At 43.4% G+C, this 25,845-nt stretch overlaps 3 protein-coding genes and 2 non-coding genes across 5 annotated transcripts in view; 3 read left to right on the top strand and 2 right to left on the bottom strand.

The window, feature by feature from the left end:
* The window catches only part of Slc25a30 (solute carrier family 25 member 30), a 180,685-nt gene that overhangs the window by 106,674 nt on the left and 48,166 nt on the right, over positions 1-25,845 (bottom strand). The gene's annotated exons all lie outside the window — the stretch shown is intronic.
* On the bottom strand, positions 2,329-2,435 carry LOC123459619. The gene has a single exon (XR_006636378.1). It is a non-coding gene; the product is annotated as a U6 spliceosomal RNA (small nuclear RNA).
* Positions 3,771-4,157, top strand: LOC101603126 (60S ribosomal protein L31-like). Its single transcript, XM_045146040.1, has one exon. The coding sequence runs from the start codon at positions 3,771-3,773 to the stop codon at positions 4,155-4,157; it is 387 nt and encodes a 128-aa protein (XP_045001975.1).
* On the top strand, positions 15,428-19,108 carry Tpt1 (tumor protein, translationally-controlled 1). The gene is made up of 6 exons (XM_045145320.1): positions 15,428-15,585; positions 15,765-15,838; positions 16,363-16,553; positions 16,833-16,938; positions 17,627-17,743; positions 18,895-19,108. Exons 1-6 carry the CDS (start codon positions 15,558-15,560, stop codon positions 18,895-18,897), a joined length of 519 nt encoding a protein of 172 aa, XP_045001255.1. The 5' UTR covers positions 15,428-15,557; the 3' UTR covers positions 18,898-19,108.
* Positions 18,708-18,834, top strand: LOC123459935. The gene has a single exon (XR_006636667.1). It is a non-coding gene; the product is annotated as a small nucleolar RNA SNORA31 (small nucleolar RNA).

The following is a 25,845-nucleotide window of genomic DNA, read 5'->3' as shown; positions in this document are numbered from 1 at the left end:
ACTTGAGTTTCTTCTCCTCCACTGCTAACCTGCTGGACACTTCTCATGTCATTCTTTTTTTTAAATAATATATTTTATTTATTTATTTGAGAGAGAGTGAGAGAAAGAGAATGGCCACACCAGGACCTTCAGTCACTGCAAACCAACTCCAGATGGATGCGCCACCTTGTGCATCTGTCTTACTGGGTCCTTCGTCTTCGCAGGCAAATGCCTTAACTGCTAAGCCATATTCTCCAGCCCCCATCATGTCATTTTGAGTAAGGTGTGGTGACATGGGCCTGTAACCCCAGCCCTAGGCGGGGGAGGGGCAAGCTTCTGAGTTTCAGGTCAGATTGGGTTATAGGTGAGATGCCCTCTCCCAGCTCAAGAAGCAAACAAATGAACACACCAGGGCGTCTTGCCACTGCAAATGGGGTTGAATCCTTAAACTGTGCTTTATTCGTGGTCAGCAATCTGAGGGGACAGTGGATTAAAATCCCAAAGATCTGTCTTCCTGGAGCTTTTCTCATTAGCATTTTCAGAGGGAGCCAGAACAGAGGCAACATTGAGCACTCATCCTTCCGGCCAGATGGCTCAGAGGAGTTCCACCGCGAGCTTCCCGGTCTTGTCTCGGAGACTCGGAGCCGCCCTGTTCTCTTACCAGCTCCTCTCTGTGCAGAGGGGAGGGCGGATCGCACCTTCCTCACCACAGTCTCCCTCGAGCAGGCACGAGAGGGTTCACGTGCTCCGCGGCCCAGAGTCCTGCTTTTCTCCTGAGCCGCAGTATGATATGGAGAGGAAGGATAAACTCAGCACAAACCATTAACAGTGTATGTGCTGGGCTGCTTCTAAGTGCAAATTCTTCCCTAGAATACGAAGTATAAATGTGCTTTCATAACAGAACATATGACACCTAAAATATAATTTTAATGAAATGCGAATGTGCTCTTAAAATGCCACCATCAGAAATGTTATCAATAAATAGCTTTTTGATTTTGTCTTCTGCAATACTACAGATCAGTGTTTTGGGCCTGCTAGGCAAGCATTCTGCCGCTTACTAACGCTTCCAGCCCACATCCATACCCCATTCCTAAATAGTTTTCAATTGATTTTGAGGCAATATCTTATTCCAGGCTAGCCTTGAACTCGCAGTGATCCTCCTGCTTCAGCCTGGGCTAGGATTAAAGGCAAGAGCTACTATACCTGGTTTAAATAGCATTTAATGACACCCAAAGTTCAAGCTTAGATAAAGCTAAGTCCTTGCCATTTTGTCAGTGGGTCCATGTTAATGATTGATTTTGCCCTAATCAGTTATTTTCCTGTTGTTCTAAGTGGGTGCTTTCGAGCTACAGTAAAGGTTTTTTTTTCTACAAATCCTAAAACTCAATTTAGATAATCCTAAAGTCATTTTTAGACTATGTAGTCACTGAAGTACCATGAGCTATTAAATATGATCCTGAGATAGAAAACTCTTAAGGAAATAAATTGAATCCATTCAGTGACCTACAATTAGATTAGCATTGTGATGAAACAGGACATATTTAGTACAACATATATCTATTCAGTCTCCCAAATACTTCCAAATAATATAAGATGGGTGTGCTAGTACACATCTGTGATCACACTATACTCAGGAGGCTGAGGATGATGGATATGTGAGGTCAGCTGGGTTGCAGAGGGAGAGCCTGTCTCACACAAACAAACCCTAGACCACCACCAGCAGCAGCAGAAACAAACCCCTGGTGTACTGGCTCACCTGTGTAAATCCAGAACGAGGGAGCAGAAGCAAATATAAGGCCATCCTGGGCTAGATGTCTCAAGACAGAGTGGGGGAAAGAGTTCAAGAATATTCTCAGGCCGGAGAGATGGCTCAGCAGTTAAAGGTGCCTGCTTGACAACCAGGGTTTAAGTTCTTAGTACCCTTGTAAAAGTCAGATGCACACAGTGATTCATGTGTAGAGTTTGTTTGCAATGGCAAGAGGGTGCGCCTATTCTCATTCATGTTCTCTCTCTCTTTGCAAATAAAACATTAAAAAAAGTAAAACATTTTAGTCTAGCCTTGACATGGTGGATTGTGTCAAATCCCACCACCTGGCAGAGTAAGGCAAAAGGATTGGTATGAATGTGAGACCAGCTCAGCTATAGAGCAAGACCTGGTCTCCAAAATGAACAAGACAGGAGGTAGAGGTAGGAGGATCGCATGAGCTTGAGGCCAGCCAAAAACTACATAGTGAATTCCAAGATTCCAACTCAGCCTGGGCTGGTGTGAGACCCCTCCCAGGCGGGGGGGGGGCACAAAGAAAGAAGAAGAATGCATATTCACTCATTATTTTTTTAAGGGAGAAAGAAAAAAATATGGAACATTTCACGAATTTGCATGTCATCCTTGTGCAGGGGCCATGCTCATCTTCTCTGTATCATTTCAATTTTAGCATATGTGCTGCTGAAGCAAGCACATAACTTCAGTATTTTGGGGTTTTTTCGAGGCAGGGTTTCACCCTAGCCCAGGCTAACCTGGAATTCACTGTGTAGTCTCAGGGTGGCCTTGAACTTACAGTCGTAGATCTTCCTACCTCTGCCTCCCAAGTGCTGGGATTAAAGGTGTACACCACCATGCTCAGTTTAGATCACTTTCAAAGCTTACCCCACTCTATATTTAAAAAATTTTTTTAAAATTATTTTTATTTATTTATTTGAGAGAGAAATAGGTAGGTAAGACAGAGAGAGAGAGAGAGAGAGAGAGAGAGAGAGAGAGAGAGAGAGAGAGAGAATGGGCATGATGGGGCCACTAGCCACTGTAAACAAACTCCAAATGCTGTGCCCCCTTCTTCATCTGGCTTACATGGGTCCTGGGGAATTGAACCTGGGTCCTTTAGCTTTGCAGGCAAGTGCCTTAACTGCTAAATCATCTCTCTAGCCACCCCCCAACACTCCATTTTTTTTTTTTTGTTTGTTTTTTGAGGTAGGGTCTCACTCTGGTCCAGGTTGACCTGGAATTAACTCTTCATCTCAGGGTGGCCTTGAACTCATGGCAATCCTCCTACCTCTGCCTCCCGAGTGCTAGGATTAATGGTGTGCACCACCACGCCTGGCAACACTCCATTTTAAAAGTAGAATGACTAGGGTTGGAAAGATGGTTTAGCAAGGCATTTGCCTGCAAAGCCTAATAATCTGGGCAACAAGGGTTTGATTCCTGAGCACCCATGTAAAGCCAGATGCACAAAGTGGCACATGTATCTAGAGTTCATCTGCAACTGCTAAGGCCATGAAGCACCTATTCTTCCCCCCTCACTCTCTCTATCTCCCCCCAATAATAAAAATAAATAAAATAAATTTTGAAAGCCAGTTGTGGTGCCACAAGCCTTTTAATCTCAGCACTTGGGAAGCTAAGGTAGGAAGATAGCTGTGAGTTCAAGGCCAACCTGAGACAACATAGTGAATTCCAGGTTAGTCTGGCCTAGGGTGAAACCTGAACTAGAATGAGACCCTACCTTGAAAACACAAAATAAATACAATTTTTAAGTAGAATAAAGAGGTTACAACAGATTACAGAATCCTTTTTTTTTTTTCTTCTGAGGTAGGGTCTCACTCGAGCTCAAGCTGACCTGCAATTCACTATGTAGTCTCAGGGTGGCCTCAAACTTACTATGATCCTCCTACTTCTGCCTCCCCCAAGTGCTGGGATTAAAGGCATGTGCCACCATGCCCAGCATCAGAATCCAATTTTTTTTCACTCTTAACAAATTGTAATTAAATATGTTTTTGGAGCTTTCCAACTTGGGCCTGGCAGAATGGTTCCTGCAAAGAAGGTTGGTGAGAAAAATAAGGACCATTCTACTATCAACGAGATGGTGATTGGAGAATACACCATCAACATTTACAAGCGCATCCATGGAGTGGGCTTCAAGAACTGGACCCCTCGGGCCCTCAAAGGGATCTGGAAGTTTGCCATGAAGGAGATGGGGACTCCTGATGTGCACACTGATACCAGGCTCAACAAAGTTGTCTGGGCCAAGAGAATAAGGAATGTCCCCTATTTTATCCATGTGTGGTTGTCCAGGAAACACAATGAGGATGAGGATTCACCTAACAGGCTTTATACTTTGGTGACCTATGTCCCTGTTATGACATTCAAAAATCTACAGTCAACGGGAATGAAAACTTACTTCTTTTTTTAAAAATTATTTGTTTGTTTATTTATTTATTTGCAAGGAGAGAGAGACAGAGAGAGAGAAAGGGCCTCCAACCACTACAAACAAACTCCAGATGCATGTATCACCTTGTGCAGCACGTGGGTACGAGGGAATCAAACATGGGTCCTTTGGCTTTGCTGGCAAGCACCTTAACGGCTAAGCCATCTCTCCAGCCTGAGAACTAACTACTTCTTCTTTTTTTGTTTTTTTTGAGGTAGGGTCTCACTCCAGCCCATCATTGAAATTTTAGTCACACAGGTGTGGCTTTTGGGAGTCTCAGCTTTTGGTTCTCCATTTGTCAAACTTCACTTTGCAGTTTGTGTACATGGTAGGTTATTATCTCATGTGGATCATGAACAGGCAAGGTGACAGCTCTTCAGGAGAGTGATACTTACCAAAGCCATTAGGAAAGAAACTCCTAGATCATGTTAAATCTATTAACCATTAATGATCTGGTTACTGTCTATGTATGAATCATTTTGCATGTGACATGACATTTACAGGTGACACAAATATTGCATTTAAGTTGAAAATAATAATATAGGTAATAGGTAAGGAAGAAGGAATTGTTAATTTGGATGGAAGGTTAATTAGAATCTTTGGAAATATAAAGATTTGGTTTAGGTAAGGTAGGAAGTATAAGAGATTAGTATTGAAGCAATATTTGAAATATCTTAAACTATTTTAAATTTAAATATTATTAAGAAGTTAACTAATTTTGAAGTTTAGGTTTAAAATTTTTTTATAAATATTTTAAAATTTATTTTTATTTGAGAGGAAGGGGAGAAAGAGGCAGATAGATAGAAGACAGAGAGAGAAAGAGAGAGAGAGAGAGAGAGAGAGAGAGAGAGAGAGAGAGAGAATGGGTACACCAGGGCCTTCAGCTGCTGCAAATGAAGTCTAATGCATTCACCACCTTGTGCATATGGCTTACTTGGGTCCTGGGGAATTGAACCTGGGTCCTTTGGCATTGCAGGCAAACACCTTAATGGCTAAGTCATCTCTCCAACCCTGAAGGTTTTTTGTCAGTCTTTAATATAGAAGGGATATAATTTTTACTTATTTGGGCCAAAGATCAAAAAGGTCTTAGTTTAGGGCTGGAGGCATGGCCTAGCAGTTAAAGCATTTGTCTGCAAAGCCAAAGGACCCAGGTTCAGTTCCCCAGGACCCACGTTAGCCAGATGCACAAGGGGGCACATGCAACTGGAGTTCATTTGTAGTGGCTAGAGGCCCTGGTGTGCCCATTCCCTCTCTCTCTCTCTCCCATGCGCATCTTTCTCTGTCAAATAAATAAATAAATATTTTTAAAATGGTCTTAGTTTAGAAGAACTAATGAATTTATGTTAGGTTGAAAAAGCTAAAAGTTTGATTAATCTTGATAATTTCTTCTTCTTATTATTATTAATAATATCTTATTATTTTACAAACACAATGATATTATGTTTTACATAATTATATAATACAATGAAATAGATTTTATATAATTTGGCCAGTTTTATAAAAATATTTTATTTGGGCTGGAGAGATGGCTTAGCGGTTAAGCGCTTGCCTGTGAAGCCTAAGGACCCCGGTTTGAGGCTCGGTTCCCCAGGTCCCACTTTAGCCAGATGCACAAGGGGGCGCACGCATCTGGAGTTCGTTTGCAGTGGCTGGAGGCCCTGGCGCACCCATTCTCTCCCTCTCCCTCTGTCTTTCTATGTCTGTCGCTCTCAAATAAATAAATAAATAAATAAATAAATAAAATAAATATTTTATTTATTTATTTGACAGAAAAAGAGGAAGAGAGAGAGAGAGAGAGAGAGAGTGTGTGTGAATGGGTATGCCAGGGCCTCCAGCCACTGCAAACGAACTCCAGACATGTACTCCTCCCTCCCCCCAACGTGGGTCCTGGGAAATCAAACCAGGATCCTTTGGCTTTGCAGGCAAACACCTTAAACCATCCTTCCAGCCCTAATTTGGCCAGTTTTATCTATTAGAATAAGTTTACAGCAAGTAAAAGTTTTACTCAATAGGAAAACATAAGAGTAGAACACTTAAGAAACCTATTGTTGCAAACAGTGTTTATGTAACAAAACAAAGGCTTTATCAGATACAGACCATATAAACTTAATATTTGGATATAACTTAGTTATTTTAATCAGATATTAAACAATTTTTGTAACCCTTTTAATGTTGCCAGAGACAAAGGAAATTGGACTTGTATTTTAAGGACCGCCAAATCTTATGTCTGTCTTTTAAAATAGAGAGACTCCAAGTTTTTGGAAGATGGGCAACAAGTTTGAGTCTGACTTTTTCAAGCTGAAGTGGTATGGTGGGAAAAAAATGGGGGAGGGTCTCTACTCCTGTTGATTTTAATCCTTGGAGAACAATCAAAAGGGGCACAGGTAGATGTTGTTAGTCTGTTATAGGACCTTCTGGGGTAAATTGGTGAAACTGTAGAGCTCCAGAAGGTTGTTTACATTAATTTTGTAGTTTTAACTTTTATGTCACATTTAGATAGAGTTTAAGTAAAGAGACAAAACTAGTTAAAATATCTTGATTTTGTTAACCTTGATATTGATATGGGAAAGGTTCACAGAACTAGAACCAGAGACAGAGTGAAGAGAATCAGTCTATTTTCATGTCAGGGTGAGCTCAGGGGAATCTCTTTCAAAGCCTGGATCCTGATTCTTGGTGGATTAGAGCTTATATACTTTATCTTGGATTAGTCTTATTTTTGTTAAGTTTCAGAGCTCAAAGTCCTAGCCTTGTTTTATAGACCTTGAATATGAAATAGGCAACTTTTACAGAAATACAAAAAAAAAAAAAAAAAGGTTAATTAGCAGAGAGATATCTGTAGCTGTGTTATGGAGATAAGAACAAATACAAGGTGGTTTTTAGTGCAGGACAGAAGCTGTAATACAAGCTATGGCCTTGAAACAGTATAAAAATGACAGTATCAATACAAAAGATTATGTAATATGGACATAACCAATATAAAAATCTGTTAATCTGTTACAATATAGGACATAACTTTGTGTCATGGCCTCCACAACTTTTTTGCTTTTTGTTTTTTTGAGGTAGGGTCTCATTCTGGTGCAGGCTGACCTGGAATTAACTATGTAGTCTCAGGGTGGCCTCGAACTCTCAGTGATTCTCCTACCTCTGCCTCCCAAGTGCTGGGATTAAAGGCGTGCGCCACCATGCCCGGCTACAATTTCTTTTTCCAAGGTAGGTTCTCACTCTAGCTCAGGCTGACCTGGAATTCACTCTGTATTCTCAGTGTGGCCTTGAACTCTTGGCAATCCTCCTACCTCTGCCTCCCAAGTGCTGGAACTAAAGGCAAGCACCACCATGCCCAGCAATTTTTTCTATCTTAATATGAGGTATGGCACTATAAATAAATTTGCCATCCTATTATAGAGAATTAAGTTTGAATTGTGTAAACAATTAAGGCAAGAGAAATATAGAGAAACAACTTTTAATAATATTTTATCTTTATTTATTGGAGAGAAAAAGAGAGAAAGAATGGGTGCACCAGGGCCTCTAGCCATTACAAAGTCCAGATGCAGGTGCCACCATGTGTATCTGGCTTTACCTGGGTACTGGGGAATTGAACCTGAATCCCAAGGCCTCACAGGCAAGTGACTTAACCACCAAGCCATCTCCCCAGCCCTGTTTTTTTTTTTTTTTTTTTTTTTTTTAAGGTAGGGTCTTGCTCTAGCCCAGGCCAATCTGGAATTCACTATGTAACCTCAGAATGGCCTTGAGCTCATGGCAATCCCCTGCCTCCCAAGTACTGGGATTAAAGACATATGCCCCCTTGCCTGGCACTTTTTGAGAAGGCAGGCACATTTCTTTTTTAAAATATCTAATAGCTATAAATACAGGTAGAACTTGTTATCAGTCTTGAAAATAATATTTTTTACCAATAAATCTAAACCAAACAATGTAACTGAGAAATTGTCAGGAAAAGATAAGTAAGACAGCATAACGTCTTGGCATGTGTATTTGAAAATATCTTTGATTAGTTTAGATATGCATGTGAGTACCAATTTCTTAGGGAAGGTTGGAAACAGAGTTGCAGAGCTTGAAATCATTTATTTTAAATAATTTTTTTGTTATTTTCATTTATTTATTTGAGAGCAACAGACAGAAAGAGAAAGAGGCAGAGAGAAAGAGAGAGAGAGAGAGAATGGGCACACCAGGGTCCCCAGCCACTGCAAACGAATTCCAGATGTGTGTGCCCCCTTGTGCATCTGGCTAATGTGGGTCCTGGAGAATTGAGCCTCAAATCGGGGTCCTTAGGCTTCACAGGCAAGCGCTTAACCACTAAGCCATCTCTCCAGCCTAAAATCATTTATTTTAGATGAAGACCATTGTTTGAGCATGGGGCTCTTTCCTGGGGTAGTTAACTTACTTATGAGCAAATGAACTTGTGATACCAGAAATGAGACAATTACTTCACTATTTGATGGTACATAAAAGAGCAGAATCTGGTCATTGTTGAATTAAAACAGATGAGCTCTAATACAACCTTTGAAAAATCTGTTTTTAAAGAGAAAGCACTGTTGGATAACTAAAGTTATTAGCTTAAATAAAATAGGAGCTTTTTGTTGTTGTTGTTTTTCAAGGTAGGGTCTCACTCTAGCCCAGTCTGACTTGGAATTCATTATATACTCTCAGGGTGGCTTCAAACTCATGGTAATCCTCCTACCTCTGCTTCCCAGGTGCTGGGATTAAAGGTGTGCACCACCATGCTTGGCGAATGGTCCAGTTTCACAAAGTTAACCATTCTATGGTTAGAAATCTGTAGAGAAACATTCTTAGCAGAAAAACTTAGGATTTAACATCATCTTAAAATATATCTATAAGCATCAGAATATTTAATGACCATAAGCATTGGAAAAATTAATGACCATGAATTTAGTTACCCATAAAGACAGATTACATGAAACATAGAACACATGCCATGACATGGTTGGTCTGCATTGGACATGACAACACAAAACATGGAGAGACGTCCCTCTTTTTTTCAAAAAAATTTTTGTTCATTTAAATTTATTCATTTGTGAGTGACAGGCAGAGAGAAAGAGAGAGAGAATGGGAGTGCCAGGGCCTCCAACCTCTGCAAATGAACCCCAGATGCGTGTGCCCCCTTGTGCATCTGGCTATCATGGGTCCTAGGGAATCAAGCTTCGAACCAGGGTCCTTAAGCTTCACAGGCAAGCGCTTAATGGCTAAGCCATCTCTCCAGCCCGAGACATCCCTTTTTAAAATTTTAGCTATGTTTTAAATTGGTGTGGTGGTTTGATTCAGGTATCCCCCTATAAACTTAGGTGTTCTGAATGCTAGATTCCCAGTTGACCATGATTTAGGAATTAACACCTCCTAGAGGCGGTGTATTGTTGGAGGAGAGCTTATGGGTGTTATAGCCAGTTTCCCCTTACCAGTGTTTGGCACACTGTCTTGTTGCTCTTACCCATCTGATGTTGGCCAGGAGGTGATTTTACCCTCTGTTCATGCCATCTTTTTCCCCTGCCATCATGGAGCTTCCCCTCAAGTCTGTAAGACAAAATAAACATTTTTTCCCATAAGCTGCTCTTGGTTGGGTGTTTTCTGCCAGCAATGTGAACCTGACTGAAACAGTAAAGCTGTTACCGAACAGTGGTATCATTGCTGCTAGACTCCTGACTGTGTGGCTTTGGCCTTTTGGAGCTGATTTTCAAGAGGAATGTGGAAGGACTTGAAACCTTGGCCTAAGAGACACCTAGTAGTGCTGTAGGTACAGCTTGATGGACTATTCTGGTCAGAGTTGAAAGACCTGAATGCAGTAATAACTAAGGACTGTGAGATTTGGCTTGTGAGGGTAAGAAAGAGCTTCGCCTGCACTGGGCTAGAAGCAGTTTGCACAAGAGGCTTGATGTTATGTCCATGTCCTGAGAACTTGTGCAGGGTTTCTTTGTGTACAAACAGACTTGTGTGAGCAGAAGGATATGGCATAGAAGAAATGAATCTTTGGGCTGAAACTGTTGCCCATTCATCTGCTGTTCTATGAGAGGTTACAACCATTGAACCAACTGACCTGCACTGGGACAACAGAAAGAATGCAGATTTGGGCTGGAGAGATGGCTTAGTAGTTAAGGCTTTTGCCTGCAAAGTCAAAGTATACTGGTTCGATTCTCCAGGACCCATGTAAGCCAGATGCGTGGGAGGGGTGGGGGTGCATGCATTTGGAGTTCATTTACAGTGGCTGGAGGCTCTGGCATGCCCATTCTCTCTCTCTTTCTGCCTCTTTCTCTCTCAAATAAATAAATTAATTGTGTGTGTGTATGTATATATAAAATGTTTAAAAAAAAAGAATGCAGAATCTTTTGAAGGGGCCTGGATGCTGAAGGAGTGTCCTGTTCTTCCAAGTCTGCTCTATTCCCCTCTGGGTTAACAAATTGGCACCCCACCACGTATTATGGAGTATAAGAAATACAAGAAAGAGAGGGTCATTGAATTTGCAACATGGTCTTATATTTTGGAAATGGCCATGGGAAGTGTAAAGCAGGCTTGTTGAATTACCTCCATGGGGACCGATGAAGTTGTGAGGATGAACCGTGGGTTGCAGAGGACACCCAGTGGAGATACCAGAACTATGGGATGGTGGCCAAGAACAGCTACCGGCACTTGAGGTTTTCCAGGACTGTGAGTAGCCTAGCTGAAGGGTGGAATTGGAACTCCAGAGACTTGTTGCTAGTTAGAATTATCTAACTTGGAGACTTAAAACTGATTAGAGAATTTGATGTTTGCCCCGGTTGTTTTAAATCTTGTATTGGTTGAACATTTCTTTGCTGTGCCCAGTGCCATTTTTTGTAGTGTGAATGTTTATTCTGTGCCATTGTTTGTTTGTTTTCTGGATTATGGCTCAGTTCAAAGATCTTGGACTATCACAATGTTTGAATATCATTGGGATTTATTAAAAACTACGGGGACTTTTAAAGTTGGATGAATGCATTGCATTTTACATTATATATGGTTATCAGTTTATCAGGGCCAGGGGTGGAATGTGGTGGTTTGATTCCAGGGTCCTCCACATACTTAGGTATTCTGAATGTTAGGTTCCCAGCTGATGGTGATTTGAGAATTAACACCTCTTGGAGACAGTGTATTGTTGGGAGAGATTATGGGTGTTATAGCCAGCTTCCTCTTGCTAATGTTTGGCACACTTTCCTGTCCCTATTGTCCACCTGATGTTGGCTTGGAGGTGATGTCCACCCTCTGCTCATGCCATCATTTTCCCTGTCATCATGAAGCTTCCCCTTGAGTCTGTAAGCCAAAATACCCCCCCTTTTTTTTTTTTCCCCATAAGCTGCTCTTGGTTGGGTGTTTTCTGCCAGCAATGTGAACCTGACTGCAACAATTGGTGAGAACTTAATAGGGCAATAGCCACTGGTTTGAATTTAAAGTGGACAATTTTTCCCCCTGTGTCCTCTAGCCATTTGTAAGGGGACTAGGGTTACAGGACTTCCCTTGGTGTTTATCTATTGATTTTTATCTATATCTACCTGTGGGGTAGGCACTGTTTTTTTCTAGCCATTTAAGGGTTAAGTTTCTATGTACTAAGATTGCCCCACCTCAGTTGTCAGTGTCTCTTTGGCTGAGTGGAATGAACAGAAGGGGAGAACAGAAAAGAAAGAAAAACACCCTAGAAGCTGTGGAGTGATTTTAAATTCTAACAAGGAGAAAAAATTAGATATCCATATGAAGAAGGAATTAAAGAGGCCCAGTAAAGACAGGTTTTTAGTTTAGTTTAGTTTTTTTACCTTGAGGCAGGGTTTGTATTTGATTTAGTGGGATGGCTCGAATTTTGTCCGAGAGGAAGGGACCCTGACAAGTCATGCCCAGCTGGCAAAACTGTGTGCATGAAATAATTTTAGGGAGGGGTGGGAGCAGAGGAGGGAACCTTGGACCATTTGCTGCATTGTAGGAGAAAGTTATGGAGATCAGTGAGAATGTTGAAATCAAAAGTTTTGAACTCTGGACAGAGGCAGCCATTATCTAGGAAATATTGTGGCCAAATTTGAACAGAAAGTTAGGGTAATTTGGTGTGTAGGAGCTCAGTTAGTTCAAATTCCTTTAAATTAGCTCTGAGACATGTCAATGGAGTGTCTTTTGGAACAGATAATTTAGAACCCATTTTGGAGGACAAGGACTAAGTGGAGTGGCTCATCCCACCAGCAAGAACAACTCCAAGGCTTAGGAAGGGCAGTGAGGAGTGACTCAAGAATTAGGAGGGAGTGTCCCCACACCCATAATTATTGGGATGTCCAGTGGAGCAATAATTGTTGGGGCTTCCAGAGCCTCCAGTCAGCCATGGACAGAGGGGAGTGAGAAACTCCTGGAGTTTCTAGGGTCTGAGATGGGGCGCCTCTGCCACAGACTGAGAGTGACCTTGTCCCAAAGGTTAGAATGTGATGAGGATGTGGATGGAAGTCAGTCAAGTGGTGAATGACCTCTCATCTGGAGTTCAAAAGTCGAGGTGGGGGGGGGGGGAGGGAGGTGGATGAAGGAAGAAGAAAAGGAAGAAGCCACCAGGTATTAAGCTGGGTTTACACAGAACACCAATACAATTCCCTGAATGGCAAGAGGTTGAACGGGATTTGCGTTGCTCACATAGACCAAGGCTACAGAAGCCTGCAGGTCTTAGGTCACAGCTGGCAGCTGCTTATTCCAAAACAGTGAGCACGGGGAGTGGCTGTGCTCCTGACGGAGTGAAACACGGCAGGGTGGAAAGAGAGAAAGGAGGAAAGAGGAGGGGTCACTCAGCTCAAAAGCCCCGTGAGGGCTCCGATCTGAGTCACAGCACCAGAAACATAAGGAAAGTGAGAAAGAAAAACACGACATGATCTCAAACTGTTAACTGAAGCAGAGGGCGGGGCTGCAATTTTCCAGTGGGATGGAGCCTGAATCAGAGCACTGAACTGGAGTTCAAGCTTATAAGGAGACCCCTGAGGTAAAGAGACAGAACCAGGTATAGATTTAAGGGCAGTTGATAAGGAACTGTAGCTATTTGTGGTCTTGCTCTGAAAGAATCAGAATAAACTGTTTCAGTGAGCTTGTCTAAGACACGATGCCTCAGATGGTTTCTGTTCTCAAGGCCTTTGAGTTAAGGGAAGTTTATCAGTCAAGGGAGTTACCCAACTTGGCTGGGACTGAAAGTCTCAGATGTTCCCAAGACTTCCTATTTTCAGATAGTCATTAACCCCTCAATCCCAGAGCCAGCCCATCCAGGTAGTGCACTAGACTATGGTCAGCAGGGGGTGCTGTAGATCAATCTTGATCGGAGGGGAGTTCCATTTCTGTGTCCGGGTAAGGTGGCATGTAGAGTGGCATCTCCTCCTGGTTTTCTTTGGACCTCAATCTCTAACTGAAACTCCCTTTAAAAATAAGCTAGCTTTCTCCTATCCTCCTTCAGTACCTTGAAAAAAACGAACAAAAAATTTCTTAATTTTATAGATGTCCAGTTTTGTTTCACTACTTCCATAACTCTCTTAAAATAAACTTAATGTGTATTATATGTGTGATAAAATTTGGGAAGAATTATGCATACAAACTCTACAAATATTTATGGATCACCTGTTAAAGGTACTGGGCAATTTCTCCTTAATTTATTAAACTCAAAAAAAAAATCTTTTTCTTTTTTCGTTTTTGGTTTTTCAAGGTAGGATTTCACTGTAACCCAAGCTGACCTAGAATTCACTCTGTAGTTTCAGGGTGGCCTCTAACTCATGGCAATCCTCCTACCTCTGTCTCCCAAGTGCTGGGATTGAATGTGTGCGCCACCACACCCGGTTTAAAAATTCCATTTTAACTGAGTGTGGCACATGCACATTTTTATCCTAGCTTTTGGGAGGCAGAGTAGGAAGTTTACCATGAATTCGAGGCCAGTCTGTGACTACAGAGTGAATTCCAGGTCAGCTTGGGCTACAGAGAGATCCTGCCTCAAAAAAAAAAAAAGGTAAAGAAAACAAAAATTCCATTTTACACTGAGGAGGCTGACTTTCCTAAGGTCAAAGGACTAGTAAAAGATAAAGCCAAAAATTCACCTTAGCCTGCCTTGGAGTCTTAACCTCCTAAGCTTAACCCAAAGGAAGAGAGGGGAGGGGAGGATGAAAGGAAGAAGGGAGGGACCACCAGTAGGAAAAAGCCCCCCAAAAAGTTCCAAGGAGGAAGAAACAAAAGTAACAAAGGGCTGGTGTCCAGCTGACATGTTTTCTTTTTCCCCTGAGGCAGGATCTCATTTTAGCCCAGGCTGTCCTGGAACTCACACTGTAGATAGGGTGGCCTCTTCCCTGTGATCCTCCTTCCTCAGCTTCCCCAGGGCTGGGATCAAAAGCATGCACCAGGGGCTAGAGAGATGGCTTATTGGTTAAGGCACTTGCCTTTAAAGCCTAAGGACCCAGGTTCTATTCCCCATATCCCACGTAAGCCAGATGCACATGGTGGCATGTGCTTCTGGAGTTTCTCTGCAGTGGCTAGAGGCCCTAGTGTGCCCATTCTCTCTCTCTCTCTCTGTAATAAACAAACAAAAGTAATTTTTTAAAAAGCATGCATCACAGTACTATTTGACTGGTAGATTAAAAACTGCAGGCTCCAAAAAAAGCCACCTGTAAGCCGGGAATGGTGGTGCATGCTTTTTTTTAATTTGGTTTTTCGAGGTATGGTTTCACTCTAACTCAGGCTGACCTGGAATTCACTATGTAGTCTTAGGGTGGCCTCAATTCACGGCGATCCTTCTACCTCTGCCTCCCGAGTGCTGGGATTATTTACTCCAACCCCTTAAATTTTGCTTGGCATAGCACGGTAGCTTGGAGCAATGACGATTGAGCGCCGCTAGGCCCAGACCCTCCTATGCGCTGGGAGCTGAGGGGCGGACTTAGCTGCCAACATGCCCTACTCAGCGCCCTAGGCCTGGGAGCCCGTCCCTCCCCTTCGCCCCCGCCCGCTCCCACCCCCACCCCCACCCCCGCCCCCACCCCCACCCCCACCCCCACCCCCGCCCCCACCCCCACCCCCACCCCCACCCCCACCCCCAACCGCACCCCCACTCGGGCGACGCCGCATTGTGTCTCCGCGCCAAGCTCCCGGATGCGCGCCACCCCCACCCTCACCCTGACCCTCCGGCCGCGCCGTGATCACGCCTTCGCGTGGCTGTGCGTGCCACGTCACTGCTCGCGCCACTTCCGGAGGCGCAGCGGGCGATGACGTAAGGGACGTGCCCTCTATATGAGGTTGGGGAAGCGCTCGCCTCGGCCTTTTCCGCCCGCTCCCCCCTCCCCCCGAGCGCCGCTCCGGCTGCACCGCGCTCGCTCCGAGCTCCTAGGCTAGTGCCGCCGCCGTCTCCCTCCAGCCGCCATCATGATCATCTACCGGGACCTCATCAGCCGTGAGTCCCGCCTGCCCCTCCCCGGCCTCCGCCCGCAGGCCCCCGTGGGGTCGGGGAGGGACGGGCCGAGTGCCGCGGGTGGGCCGGCCGGGAGCCGCGGCGCGTCCCGGGCTGGCGCGAGGGCATGGCGGGGCGGGCCGTGCTGGGCGCCCCGTGACGAGCTGTTCTGTCCCGGGCAGACGATGAGCTGTTCTCTGACATCTACAAGATCCGGGAGATCGCGGACGGCCTGTGCCTGGAGGTGGAGGGCAAGGTGAGTCGGGCGGCCGCCGGGGACGCGGGGCAGGGCCAGGCCGGGTCGGGTTTCCTCCGCTCCCCCGCCTGGCCTGGTGCAATCCTCGCCGCCACCTCCTGGCGGAGGACACGTTCCTACCGCGCCTGGGTTTTTCTAGAAAAGTGGAGGCGGAGCCGAGCCTGCAAATAGGTCCACGCACTCTGCGCCCATCCTCCTTCCGGGCGGTCGGGGACATATTGTCTCCGCTTGGGGAGCTTCGGTGCTGGCGCCCGCCCCGCTTACCCTGCGGTGACCCGACCGGAGAGTCCACGGCTTGAACCAGCTTCCACTTGTTTCCTTGACTTCCCAGTCCATAAATCTGGAGTTGTTTCAGGAAATTGACACTTCCTGTTTCCTCAAAATGGTGCTTTCGTGGTTATCTACAAGAACCAAGAATGTTTGATGACATGATTGTTAGCTAAGCTGGGCTAGGACGCAGACAGGACTTGAAGGTGGTTTTTGTTTCCCCCTTTGGTTAAGTAAACTAACTTTTCTTAATCCAGATGGTCAGTAGGACAGAGGGTAACATCGATGACTCGCTCATCGGTGGAAATGCCTCCGCTGAAGGCCCGGAGGGCGAAGGTACTGAAAGCACAGTAGTCACCGGTGTTGACATTGTCATGAACCATCACCTTCAGGAAACCAGCTTCACAAAAGAGGCCTACAAGAAGTACATCAAAGATTACATGAAGTCGTAAGTGATTTGGGAATACTCTGATGTCTAGAATCTTAGAAGATGTAAATTTGCTAGTCACTTTAGTAGTAGACCTACTATTGAAAGGTTCTACCTTACTGTTTTTAATTAATGAGCTTAAAAGAGTGCTTGAAATTCATTAATTGGGGCATAGTGGGATGAAATGGTTACTTGAAATTAGTTGATATGCTTGGAATTTTAAATACTTCTTGAGTTTTTCCTTCTGTGGAGTATCTTGTGACCCAAGACATAAAAGTGTTTTACAAATTACCGTTTTAGACTCAAAGGCAAACTTGAAGAACAGAAACCGGAAAGAGTAAAGCCTTTCATGACAGGGGCTGCAGAGCAAATCAAGCACATTCTTGCTAATTTCAATAACTACCAGGTAAATATAGATGAATGAATATCACAGTTCTGTGTGCAAGAACAAAGATTGGTTTCTTTGTCATTGTCACTGTAATGGAAGTCGTGACAGAGCCATTTCATACTTTTCTAGAAGTATTGTGTTGTCCAGGGAACTTAGGTCCTGGCTTCTGACTCTTGAGTGTCCTTGATGTCTTGACTGGAGATTTTTGGTCCTGCTTCTGGAAAGCTTTGCTGTATCTCACAGATGTAATTTAGTAAAACACACTGCAGTCTGGATTGCTTGTAGAGTTGAAAAAGACCGGTTCTCAGAAAGCCTAAGTTATTTTGTGTAGCTTTCTCATTATTTTTTAGTCATTATTAATTAACATTTAGGTCAGATGAAGTGATACTTGTGAGTAATGAGCATTGCTTTTTATTTATTTATTTATTTGAGAGTGAAAGAGGCTGACAGAAAATAGGCACACTAGGGCCTCCTGTCATTGCAGATGAATGTGACATCTTGTGTATCTGGCTTACATGGGTCCTGGGGAATTGAACCAAGGTCCTTAGGCTTTGCAGGCAAATGCCTTAACCACCAAGCCCTCTCTCTAGCCTCATGAGCATTGCTTTTAAGCATCAGAGCTCTATGTTGAAGCTGCCCTTCGTTGGGCTTTGACATACATCTCTATAATGGTCTTACCTTTAATACTTTTTGCTTGTTTCTCCAGTTTTTTATTGGTGAAAATATGAATCCAGATGGCATGGTTGCTCTCCTGGACTACCGTGAGGATGGTGTAACTCCTTTCATGATTTTCTTTAAGGATGGTTTAGAAATGGAAAAATGTGTAAGTATGGGGAAGTGTGTTGGTAATTTAAAAATAGAGGTGTGAGAACCAGGCTGTCTTAAGGATCTGAAGAGGATTGTAAAATACACAGAGGGCTGGGGATGTCGTTCAGTTGGGAGTGTTTGCCTAGAATGCACAAATCCTTAGACTTGATCCCTAGTACTGGGGAGGTAGAGGCCAGAGAATCAGAAGTGGAAGGTAATCCTCAGCCATAGTTCAAGGCCAGCCTGGGATACATGAAAACATACTCCGAAAAGCTTACAGTTGTAAAGTATATTGAAATATAGATGGTATAAAAGTTTTTATAGGAAACAACCTGCATTGATTTCCCTTATGTGTAATATAGTGGCCTCGGTTTTGTTTCATATTTAACCACTTGCGTGAGTATCAATTTCCCCTTTTCTTTGGTTTACCAAGCATTGATTGACAACTGATTATTGGAAGTTTCATAGCACTGTTAAAACCTCTGACATAGGTAGTTTAGATAGAGCCAAGTCCTCAACTATAGAACTACTGGAGGCTGTACAAAAACAGCCTTTTAAAGAGGTGTTTAAAATATTCTAGCTTGTGCCGGGCGTGGTGCATGCCTTTAATCCCAGCACTTGGGAGGCAGAGGTAGGAGGATTGCTGGGAGTTCGAGGCCACCCTGAGACTCCATAGTGAATTCCAGGTCAGCCTGGACCAGAGTGAGACCCTACCTTGAAAAAACAAAAAAAAAATATCTATCTATCTATCTATCTATCTATCTATCTATCTATCTATCTATCTATCTATCTATCTATCTATCTATCTATATAGGCTTGCAAAGGGTTCCATATAGATTAGGTGAAATGAACTATTGAAAAATGATAAAAGTTGGCAGGAGGACTGATTGTACCCATGGTGTCGGCATTGCTGCTCTACCATTGAGTTGGATTTGGTGGTGAAACTCCTGGTGGTTGCTTCCTCCAGTCTGGTGGATACTCTGCATCCACTGATAGACCGGGAACAGTTTGTGGTTCTTTTGGTTTGCACTAGGATGCAAAAGTAAAGAATCCCTGCGCTTTCTGTCTGTCGGTGTGGCAGCCTAGATTGAATGGGGGAGTACATCAGTATGGTAGAAAGTGTGCTCAGTTGGGACGAGGTGTCAGTGTCCTCTTCTGTTTTCACAGTAACACATCCACAGTCATTTGGATCTATCGCCTGTCATCGCAGCCGGCTGCTGCTTGCCATCCATACAACACCAGGACTAGAAGAACGGGACTGATGTCATCTTGACCTTTTATTTTGACTGACTTATTTGGAGTGGAGGCATTGTTTTTTTTTTTAAGGGAAAAAAAAACATGTCATGTAGGTTGTCTAAAAATAAAGTGCATTTAAACTCAATCGAACACCTTTTACTTGAGCATGTTTGAATCCACCCTGTCGTGTCTTGGAGAAGCTAGAGCCTGGTGTAGCATTGGCTATATGGCTCCAGATAACTGCTGCAGTGGAAGCTACTAATGAGCCTGGAGTGCAAGAAGCAGTTTTAACCCTGAGCTGCTGTAGTGAAGGGGGAAACCTGCCGACGTTTGAAGTGGACCCTTAAACATTTCATCACCTACAATGAAAGTAGTTATTGTGGACTTCCAAAAGAAAAAGACCTAATTCAGATGGAAGTGAAGTGCTGTCTGAGCTTCTTTTAACATAAGTAGAAGAACCAAGTATCTTGGAATGAATGTCAGCCGCCTGGTAGCCAGAACAGGGCTTTGCAAACTGGCAGTCATTTATGTTGGGGAAAAGATCAAAATACCTTAATGGGAAATGACGTAAGATTGTTGAAACACTAGTGGTGAATAGATAATTTTAACTCACTGCCAACAGAAGAATGTGATTCTGAAAACATTGTGATTGGGTTTACGTGCCAAATACTGGGAATCATCCTCAGCTGGTTGATGTTTAACCAGAAATTAAAGCAACCTAGCCCATCTACATTAAAATCTGGTCTGGGTCTGGAGAGATGGCTTAGTGGTTAAGGCCTTTGCCTGGGAAGCTAGTACCCTTTTAAGCCAGATGTATAATGGGGTGCATGCATCTGGAGTTTATTTGTAGAGGCTAAAGGCCCTGGGGTGCCCCTTCTCTCAAATCCAGTTAATGTAGCAACCTGGAATTTGTCTAGTAACAGCCTAAGCAAATGGTCACTCGTGCCCCCTGGTGATCAAACCCACATGCTGGACATGAATTCTTAAGAAAATGAAGGGAAAAGTGTCAGTGCCATTTAGGTGGCCATTTAACAGTCTGTAGTTTGCTTAATGGGCAACTGTTGTCCAAACCAGAGCAACCTGACGTAAGAGTCCTTGATACTATAACCAGAGGTCTGGGTCCTAGAATGGTAAGAGCAAGAAGGGAACAAAGCCTTTGTAGAGACGGACAGTTAGACTGGCATTTGCTGGAGAGAATGACTCCTGCCTCTCTCACATGCTAGCAACTACAGGCTTGTGCTTGTACAGCCATAGCTGCTTCCCCGTTTGTTTTGACGTCCTCACAATATTTTTAACATTTTGTTTGCATGTGTGTGGTGCACATGGTGTGTATACACGTGTGTATATAGGGAGCCAGAGGTTGATGTTAGGTGTCTTCCCTGAACCTGAGCTCACCTATTTGGTTAGATAGCTTGTATCATCTGCATTTTAGTAGTGAGCAGTCTAACATGCTTCCTGACAGAACCTCGAAGAGCCCAGATACTTGTCTAAGGACTGTCCCTTATTTTGGTTCATATTGGTTCATTTCTAAAGTCACATTAGGGGTGGAGAGCTGGCTTAATGGTTAAAGTGTCTACAAAGCCAAAGCTAGATGTACAAGGTGGTGCATGTGTCTGGAGTTTGTTTGCAATGGCTGGAGGCCCTGGTACACCCAATTCTCTGCCTCTTCCTTTGTTTAAAAAAAATATTTTTATTTATTTGGAAGAAGAGAAAGATGTGCAAGAGCCTTTAGCCACTGCAAATGAACTCCAGATGCATGCATCACTTTGTGCACCTGGCTTCACGTGGGTACTGGAGAATCTAGTGCAGGTTATTAGGCTTTATAGGCAAGCACCTTAACCACTAAGCCATCTCTCCAGCCCTCTCCGTGCCTCTTTCAAATAAATATTTTTTTTGAAGTTTGCAGATAAAAGTCATATGCTCAGGGCTGGAGAGAGGCCTCATTGGTTAAGCGCATTTCTTGTGCAAGAATGAGGACCTGAGGAGGCTTGAGAAAGGGGATCCTCGGGACCCACATAAACAGTGAGGCATGACCACAAAATATGTATCCCCAATCTTGGGGGGGGGGAGCAGAGACCAAAGGATCAGAATTGTGGGGCTTTCAAAAAAAACTCTGCAGGCTTCGGGACCAGTAAAGAGAATTACTCAACTACAACTAGATGAGCAGTGGAGAGACCTGATGTCGTGTTCTGGCCACCAAAAATGAGTGTACTCTGCTGCAGGAAAGCACACAGGGCACAGCATGAGACATACAGACACACACACGCACACACACACACACACGCACACAAACACACACACACACTACAACCCACCCAGGCATGCAGAAGAAATCAGATGCTGAGAGTTTATCCACTGAATCCCTCCAGCTCCTTCCCCCAGACATGGCGGCAGTGACTGACATCTGTGCACATTAGTGGTCCACGACAGACCTGCACTATTACTGGGTCATTTGTGTAATTTTTTTCACTTGGTTATTTGAAATGAGAGAGGGAATGGGCATACCAGAGCTTGTTGTGCTGTAAACAAGCTCCGGATGCACACACTGCTTTGCACTTTGTGCATTTGGCCTTAAATGAACACTGGGGAATTAAACCCAGGCCATCGGGCTTTGCAAGCAAGTGCCTTTAATGACTGAGCCATCCCCGCAACTCATTTATTTAGAGAATTTATTGTGAATTTCTGCTGTCACACATAGTTTCAAATAATTGAGCCTTGAGACTGGCATTTAAGATTTCTTCATACAACTGGGTCATGCACTCTGCAGAAAATGCACTTTTAGTTGGGGTCCTTACAAGTCAATTTAAAAAATGTCAAATATGAGCCTCGGGGAAGATTCTTTTCAAGGTAACTTCTTTATTGATTCTCTCAGTCCCTGCCATTCTCCCTCCTAAGATACACTTGACTTCCCTATCTACTTCCGTCATGCTCTTCTTGGCTCACAGGAAGAGCTGGGAACACAGAAAAATACTGTGCAGAACTTCTGCCCATGTGAGTTACAAATTCAGACAGAAATGAAAATTTATGTAGGTGCTGACTCCCTGGCGGATGCCTCCGACTGGGAGAAGACGCAAAGATGACAACAATTAGTCAACAGTTTAAGCACAGGGATCTTTGTTTTTGCATGTCAGCTGGGGATTGAGCCCAGGCCTTTTCACATGCTTTAGCACTGAGCGTTATCACTTGTTCTTAAAACAATATTCTCGATAATAGTACTGTAGGGGCTGGAGAGATGGCTTAGCGGTTAAACGCTTGCCTGTGAAGCCTAAGGACCCCCGTTCGAGGCTCGGTTCCCCAGGTCCCACGTTAGCCAGATGCACAAGGGGACGCACACGTCTGGAGTTCGTTTGCAGAGGCTGGAAGCCCTGGCGCGCCCATTCTCTCTCTCTCCCTCTACCTGTCTTTCTCTCTGTGTCTGTCGCTCTCAAATAGATAAATAAAAAATTAAAAAAAATAATAGTACTGTAGATTTATCATTCAGTTCCAATTTTTTTTCTTTCTTTCTTTCTTTTTTTTTTTTTTTGGTTTTACGAGGTAGGGTCTCACTCTAGCCCAGGCTGACCTGAAATTCACTATGTAGTCTCAGGGTGGTCTTGAACTCACAGCAATCCTCCTACTTCTGCCTCCCAAGTGCTGGGGGAGTAAAGGCGTGCACCACCACGCCTGGCTTACGCCACCACTCCTGGCTCAAATTTTTTTTTGTTTAGTTTAATTTACTTTTTATTTACAACTTCCATGATTGTAAACAATATCCCATGGTAATTCCCTCCCTCCCCCCACTTTCCCCTTTAAAACTCTACTCTTCATCATATCCCCTCCCCCTTTCAATCAGTCTCTCTTTTATTTTGGTGTCATCATCTTTTCCTCCTATTATGATGGTCTTGTGTAGGGAGTATCAGGCACTGTGAGGTCATGGATATCCAGGCCATTTTGTGTCTGCACGAGCAAGTTGTAAGGAGTCCTACCCTTCCTTTGGCTCTTTTTTTTTTTTTTTTTTCTGCCACCTGTTCCACAATGTACCCTGAGCCTTGGAAGGGGTGATAGAGATATTGCAGTACTGAGCACTCCTTTGTCACTTCTTGTCAGCACCATGGTGCCTTCTGAGTCATCCCAAGGTCACTGCCATCTGAAGATAGAAGCTTCTCTAATCAAAAGTGAGAGTAGCATTAATGTATAGATATGAACATTAAGAGAAGTGCTTACTGGGCAGTTTGGTGAGCATAGTATATACATTTAGGCAGACACCAGCAGATGTTTTACCACTAGGGCTCATAACTACCCCGTCATACGTTTTCATATCAGGAATGTATTCCCTCCTATGGAGTGGGCCTCCAGTAAAATTAAAGGGCAGTTGGTTTCCCCATAACAGATGTGCCACTATTGCACCTGTTGGTTCATTTGGCCTAGCTGGCCAAAATATAAGTCTTGAAGTGTCCACTGTTGAGTATCTTCATTGGCGATTTCTCGCTCTCTCCTATAAAACTGCATGCAGTGTGGCTTTTTCTAGCTTTCTGTCAGCTGGTCTACATGGAGGAGGTTTTCAGTTCAGCTCCAGCAGGATTTCTCAGTGACCTTGTAGCCCAAGTATGTGGAGTCTTCAACAATAGGGTTTTATCATCTATTTCTGGTGGGAAACCAAAAGGCTTCTTCAATGGCCTATAATGTTTTGGGGGCATAACAACCCTGGCCAACAACTCACTGGAACATATCCCATCCCTGGCACTGAAAATCTTCTAGTAACAATCTATGGCTCCTGTGTGTCCAAAAAAGTAGGTTTCCATATAACTTATTTATATCATCTTAGATTTTGATTAGCCCTCCCTCCACCTTTCCTTTACTCAATCTCTTCCCCTGACCTCATTTAGGCCTTTTAATCTCCATCAATCTGTTATTATACTTACATATATACAACACCATCCTATTAAGTCCTCCCTTCCTTCCTTTCTATTCCCTTTATATCTCCTTTCTAGCTTACTGGCCTCTGCTACTGAGTTTTCTCCCTACTCACACAGAAGTCCAATCATTTGTAGCTAGGATCCACATATGAGAGAGAACATGCCACGTTTTTTGTTTTGCTTTTGAAGGTAGTTAGTTAAGGTCTCACTCTAGCCTAGGCTGACCTGGAATTCATGATATGAGTCTCAGGGTGGCCTCTAACTCAAAGTGATCTTCCTACCTCTGCCTCCCGAGTGCTGGGATTGAAGGCATGTGCCACCTTGCCAGCTCCAATTCTGAATTTCTAAAACTGATTCACATGCATGTAATCTTGTCATGTACTTGCTGATTTCTTTCATATTTAAGATGGCAGACAAATCCTAGCTCAGTGTAGCTCATTATCAAATGTGGCTAGCATGTGACCTCAACTAGAGCAGAATTTTACAATTTTTTTTTTTTTACCCAGTGCAGAATTTTACCATTCCTGGAGTTTGTTTTTGTTTTTTTGAGGTAGGGTCTCACTATAGCTCTGGCTGACCTAGCATTTGCTATGTAATCTCAGGCTGACCCCAAACTCATGGCAATCCTTCTACCTCTGCCTCCTGAGTGCTGGGATTAAAGACATATGCACTACACCTGGCTTGCATTCCCATTTTTTAAAAGAACATATATACATATATGGAAAGAGATATTTTGGAATTTTGAAGTGATTTATTTTATTTTATTTATTTACTTAAAATTTTTTTTGTTGTTGTTTTGTTTTTTGAGGTAGGGTCTCACTGTAGCCTCGGCTGACCTGGTATTTACTTTGGAGTCTCAGGGTGGCCTCGAGCTCATGGCAATCCTCCTACCTCCGCCTTCCGAGTACTGGGATTAAAGGCGTGCGCCACCACGCCCAGCTACTTTAAAATTTTTGTTCATTTATTTGAGGAGGGCAGATAGAGAAAGAGAATGCACGTGCCAGGGCCTTTGCCACTGCAAACAAACTCTCGACGTATGTGCCACCTTGTGCATCTGGCTTATGTGGGTCCTATGGAAATGAACCTGGGTCCCTTGGCTTTGCAGGCAAGCACCTTAACCACTAAGCCATCTCTCTAGCCCTCAAGCAATTTTAGACTTAGGGGAAAATTACAAAAATAGTGTAAAAAGCATACCCTAAAGTTAAAAAAAATCCCAGCACTTTGGAGGCAGAGAGGTAGGAGGATCACTATGAGTTCAAGGCCAACCTGAGGCTACATAGTGAATTCTACGTCAGTCTGGGTTAAAGTGAGACCTACCTCAAAAAAAATAAATAAATGAAAATAAAACAAACCTGGTGTGGTGGTGCATGCCTTTAATCCCATTACTTTGGATGCAGAGGTAGGAGGACTGCTATGAGTCTGAGGCCACTCTGACACAAGATAGTGAAAACTAGAAATCAAAACAAACAAATAATAGCCTTTATGCAGACTTCAGTATTAGCATTTCATTATATCTTATGCATTATCCCCTCTCTGGATACCTTTTTCCCCCCTTTCCTTTCTTCTTTCTTATTTTATTTTGTTTATTTGACAGAGAGAGAGGGAGGGAGAGAGAGGGAGAGAGAATATGGGTGCCAGGGCTTCCAGACACTGCAAACAAACTCCAGATGCATGTGCTACCTTGTGCATTGTGGCTTACTTTGCAGGCAAGTGCCTTAACTGCTAAGCCATCTCTCTAGCTTCTCTAGCTGAGGCTGACCTGGAATTACCTATATAGTCTCAGGATGGCCTAGAACTCACAGCAATTCCCCACCTCTGTCTCTTGAGTGCTGGGATTAAAGGTGTATGCTACCACACCAAGTTTTTTTTATGAACAATTTAAGATTAGATAAAAATATGCAAAAAATTAAGATATATCATTGTGTATTTATTTTAAAATGTACTTAATCATAGAATAATTAGAAAAATCAAGAAATTAAAATAAATG

The sequence above is a fragment of the Jaculus jaculus genome, chromosome 3 (genome assembly GCF_020740685.1).
Source record: "Jaculus jaculus isolate mJacJac1 chromosome 3, mJacJac1.mat.Y.cur, whole genome shotgun sequence".
Lineage (NCBI taxonomy): Eukaryota > Metazoa > Chordata > Mammalia > Rodentia > Dipodidae > Jaculus > Jaculus jaculus.
The sequence above is the reverse complement of the archived record's forward strand: the minus strand, read 5'-3'. Positions and strand labels throughout refer to the sequence as shown.

Bases quoted from the DNA above. Each gene is read 5' to 3' on its own strand.
- LOC101603126 (XM_045146040.1), top strand. From the start codon at position 3,771: ATGGTTCCTGCAAAGAAGGTTGGTGAGAAAAATAAGGACCATTCTACT.
- Tpt1 (XM_045145320.1), top strand. From the start codon at position 15,558: ATGATCATCTACCGGGACCTCATCAGCC. The intron at 15,586-15,764 runs GTGAGTCCCGCC...TGTCCCGGGCAG, and splicing joins CTACCGGGACCTCATCAGCC to ACGATGAGCTGTTCTCTGAC. The intron at 16,554-16,832 runs GTAAGTGATTTG...TTACCGTTTTAG, and splicing joins ATCAAAGATTACATGAAGTC to ACTCAAAGGCAAACTTGAAG.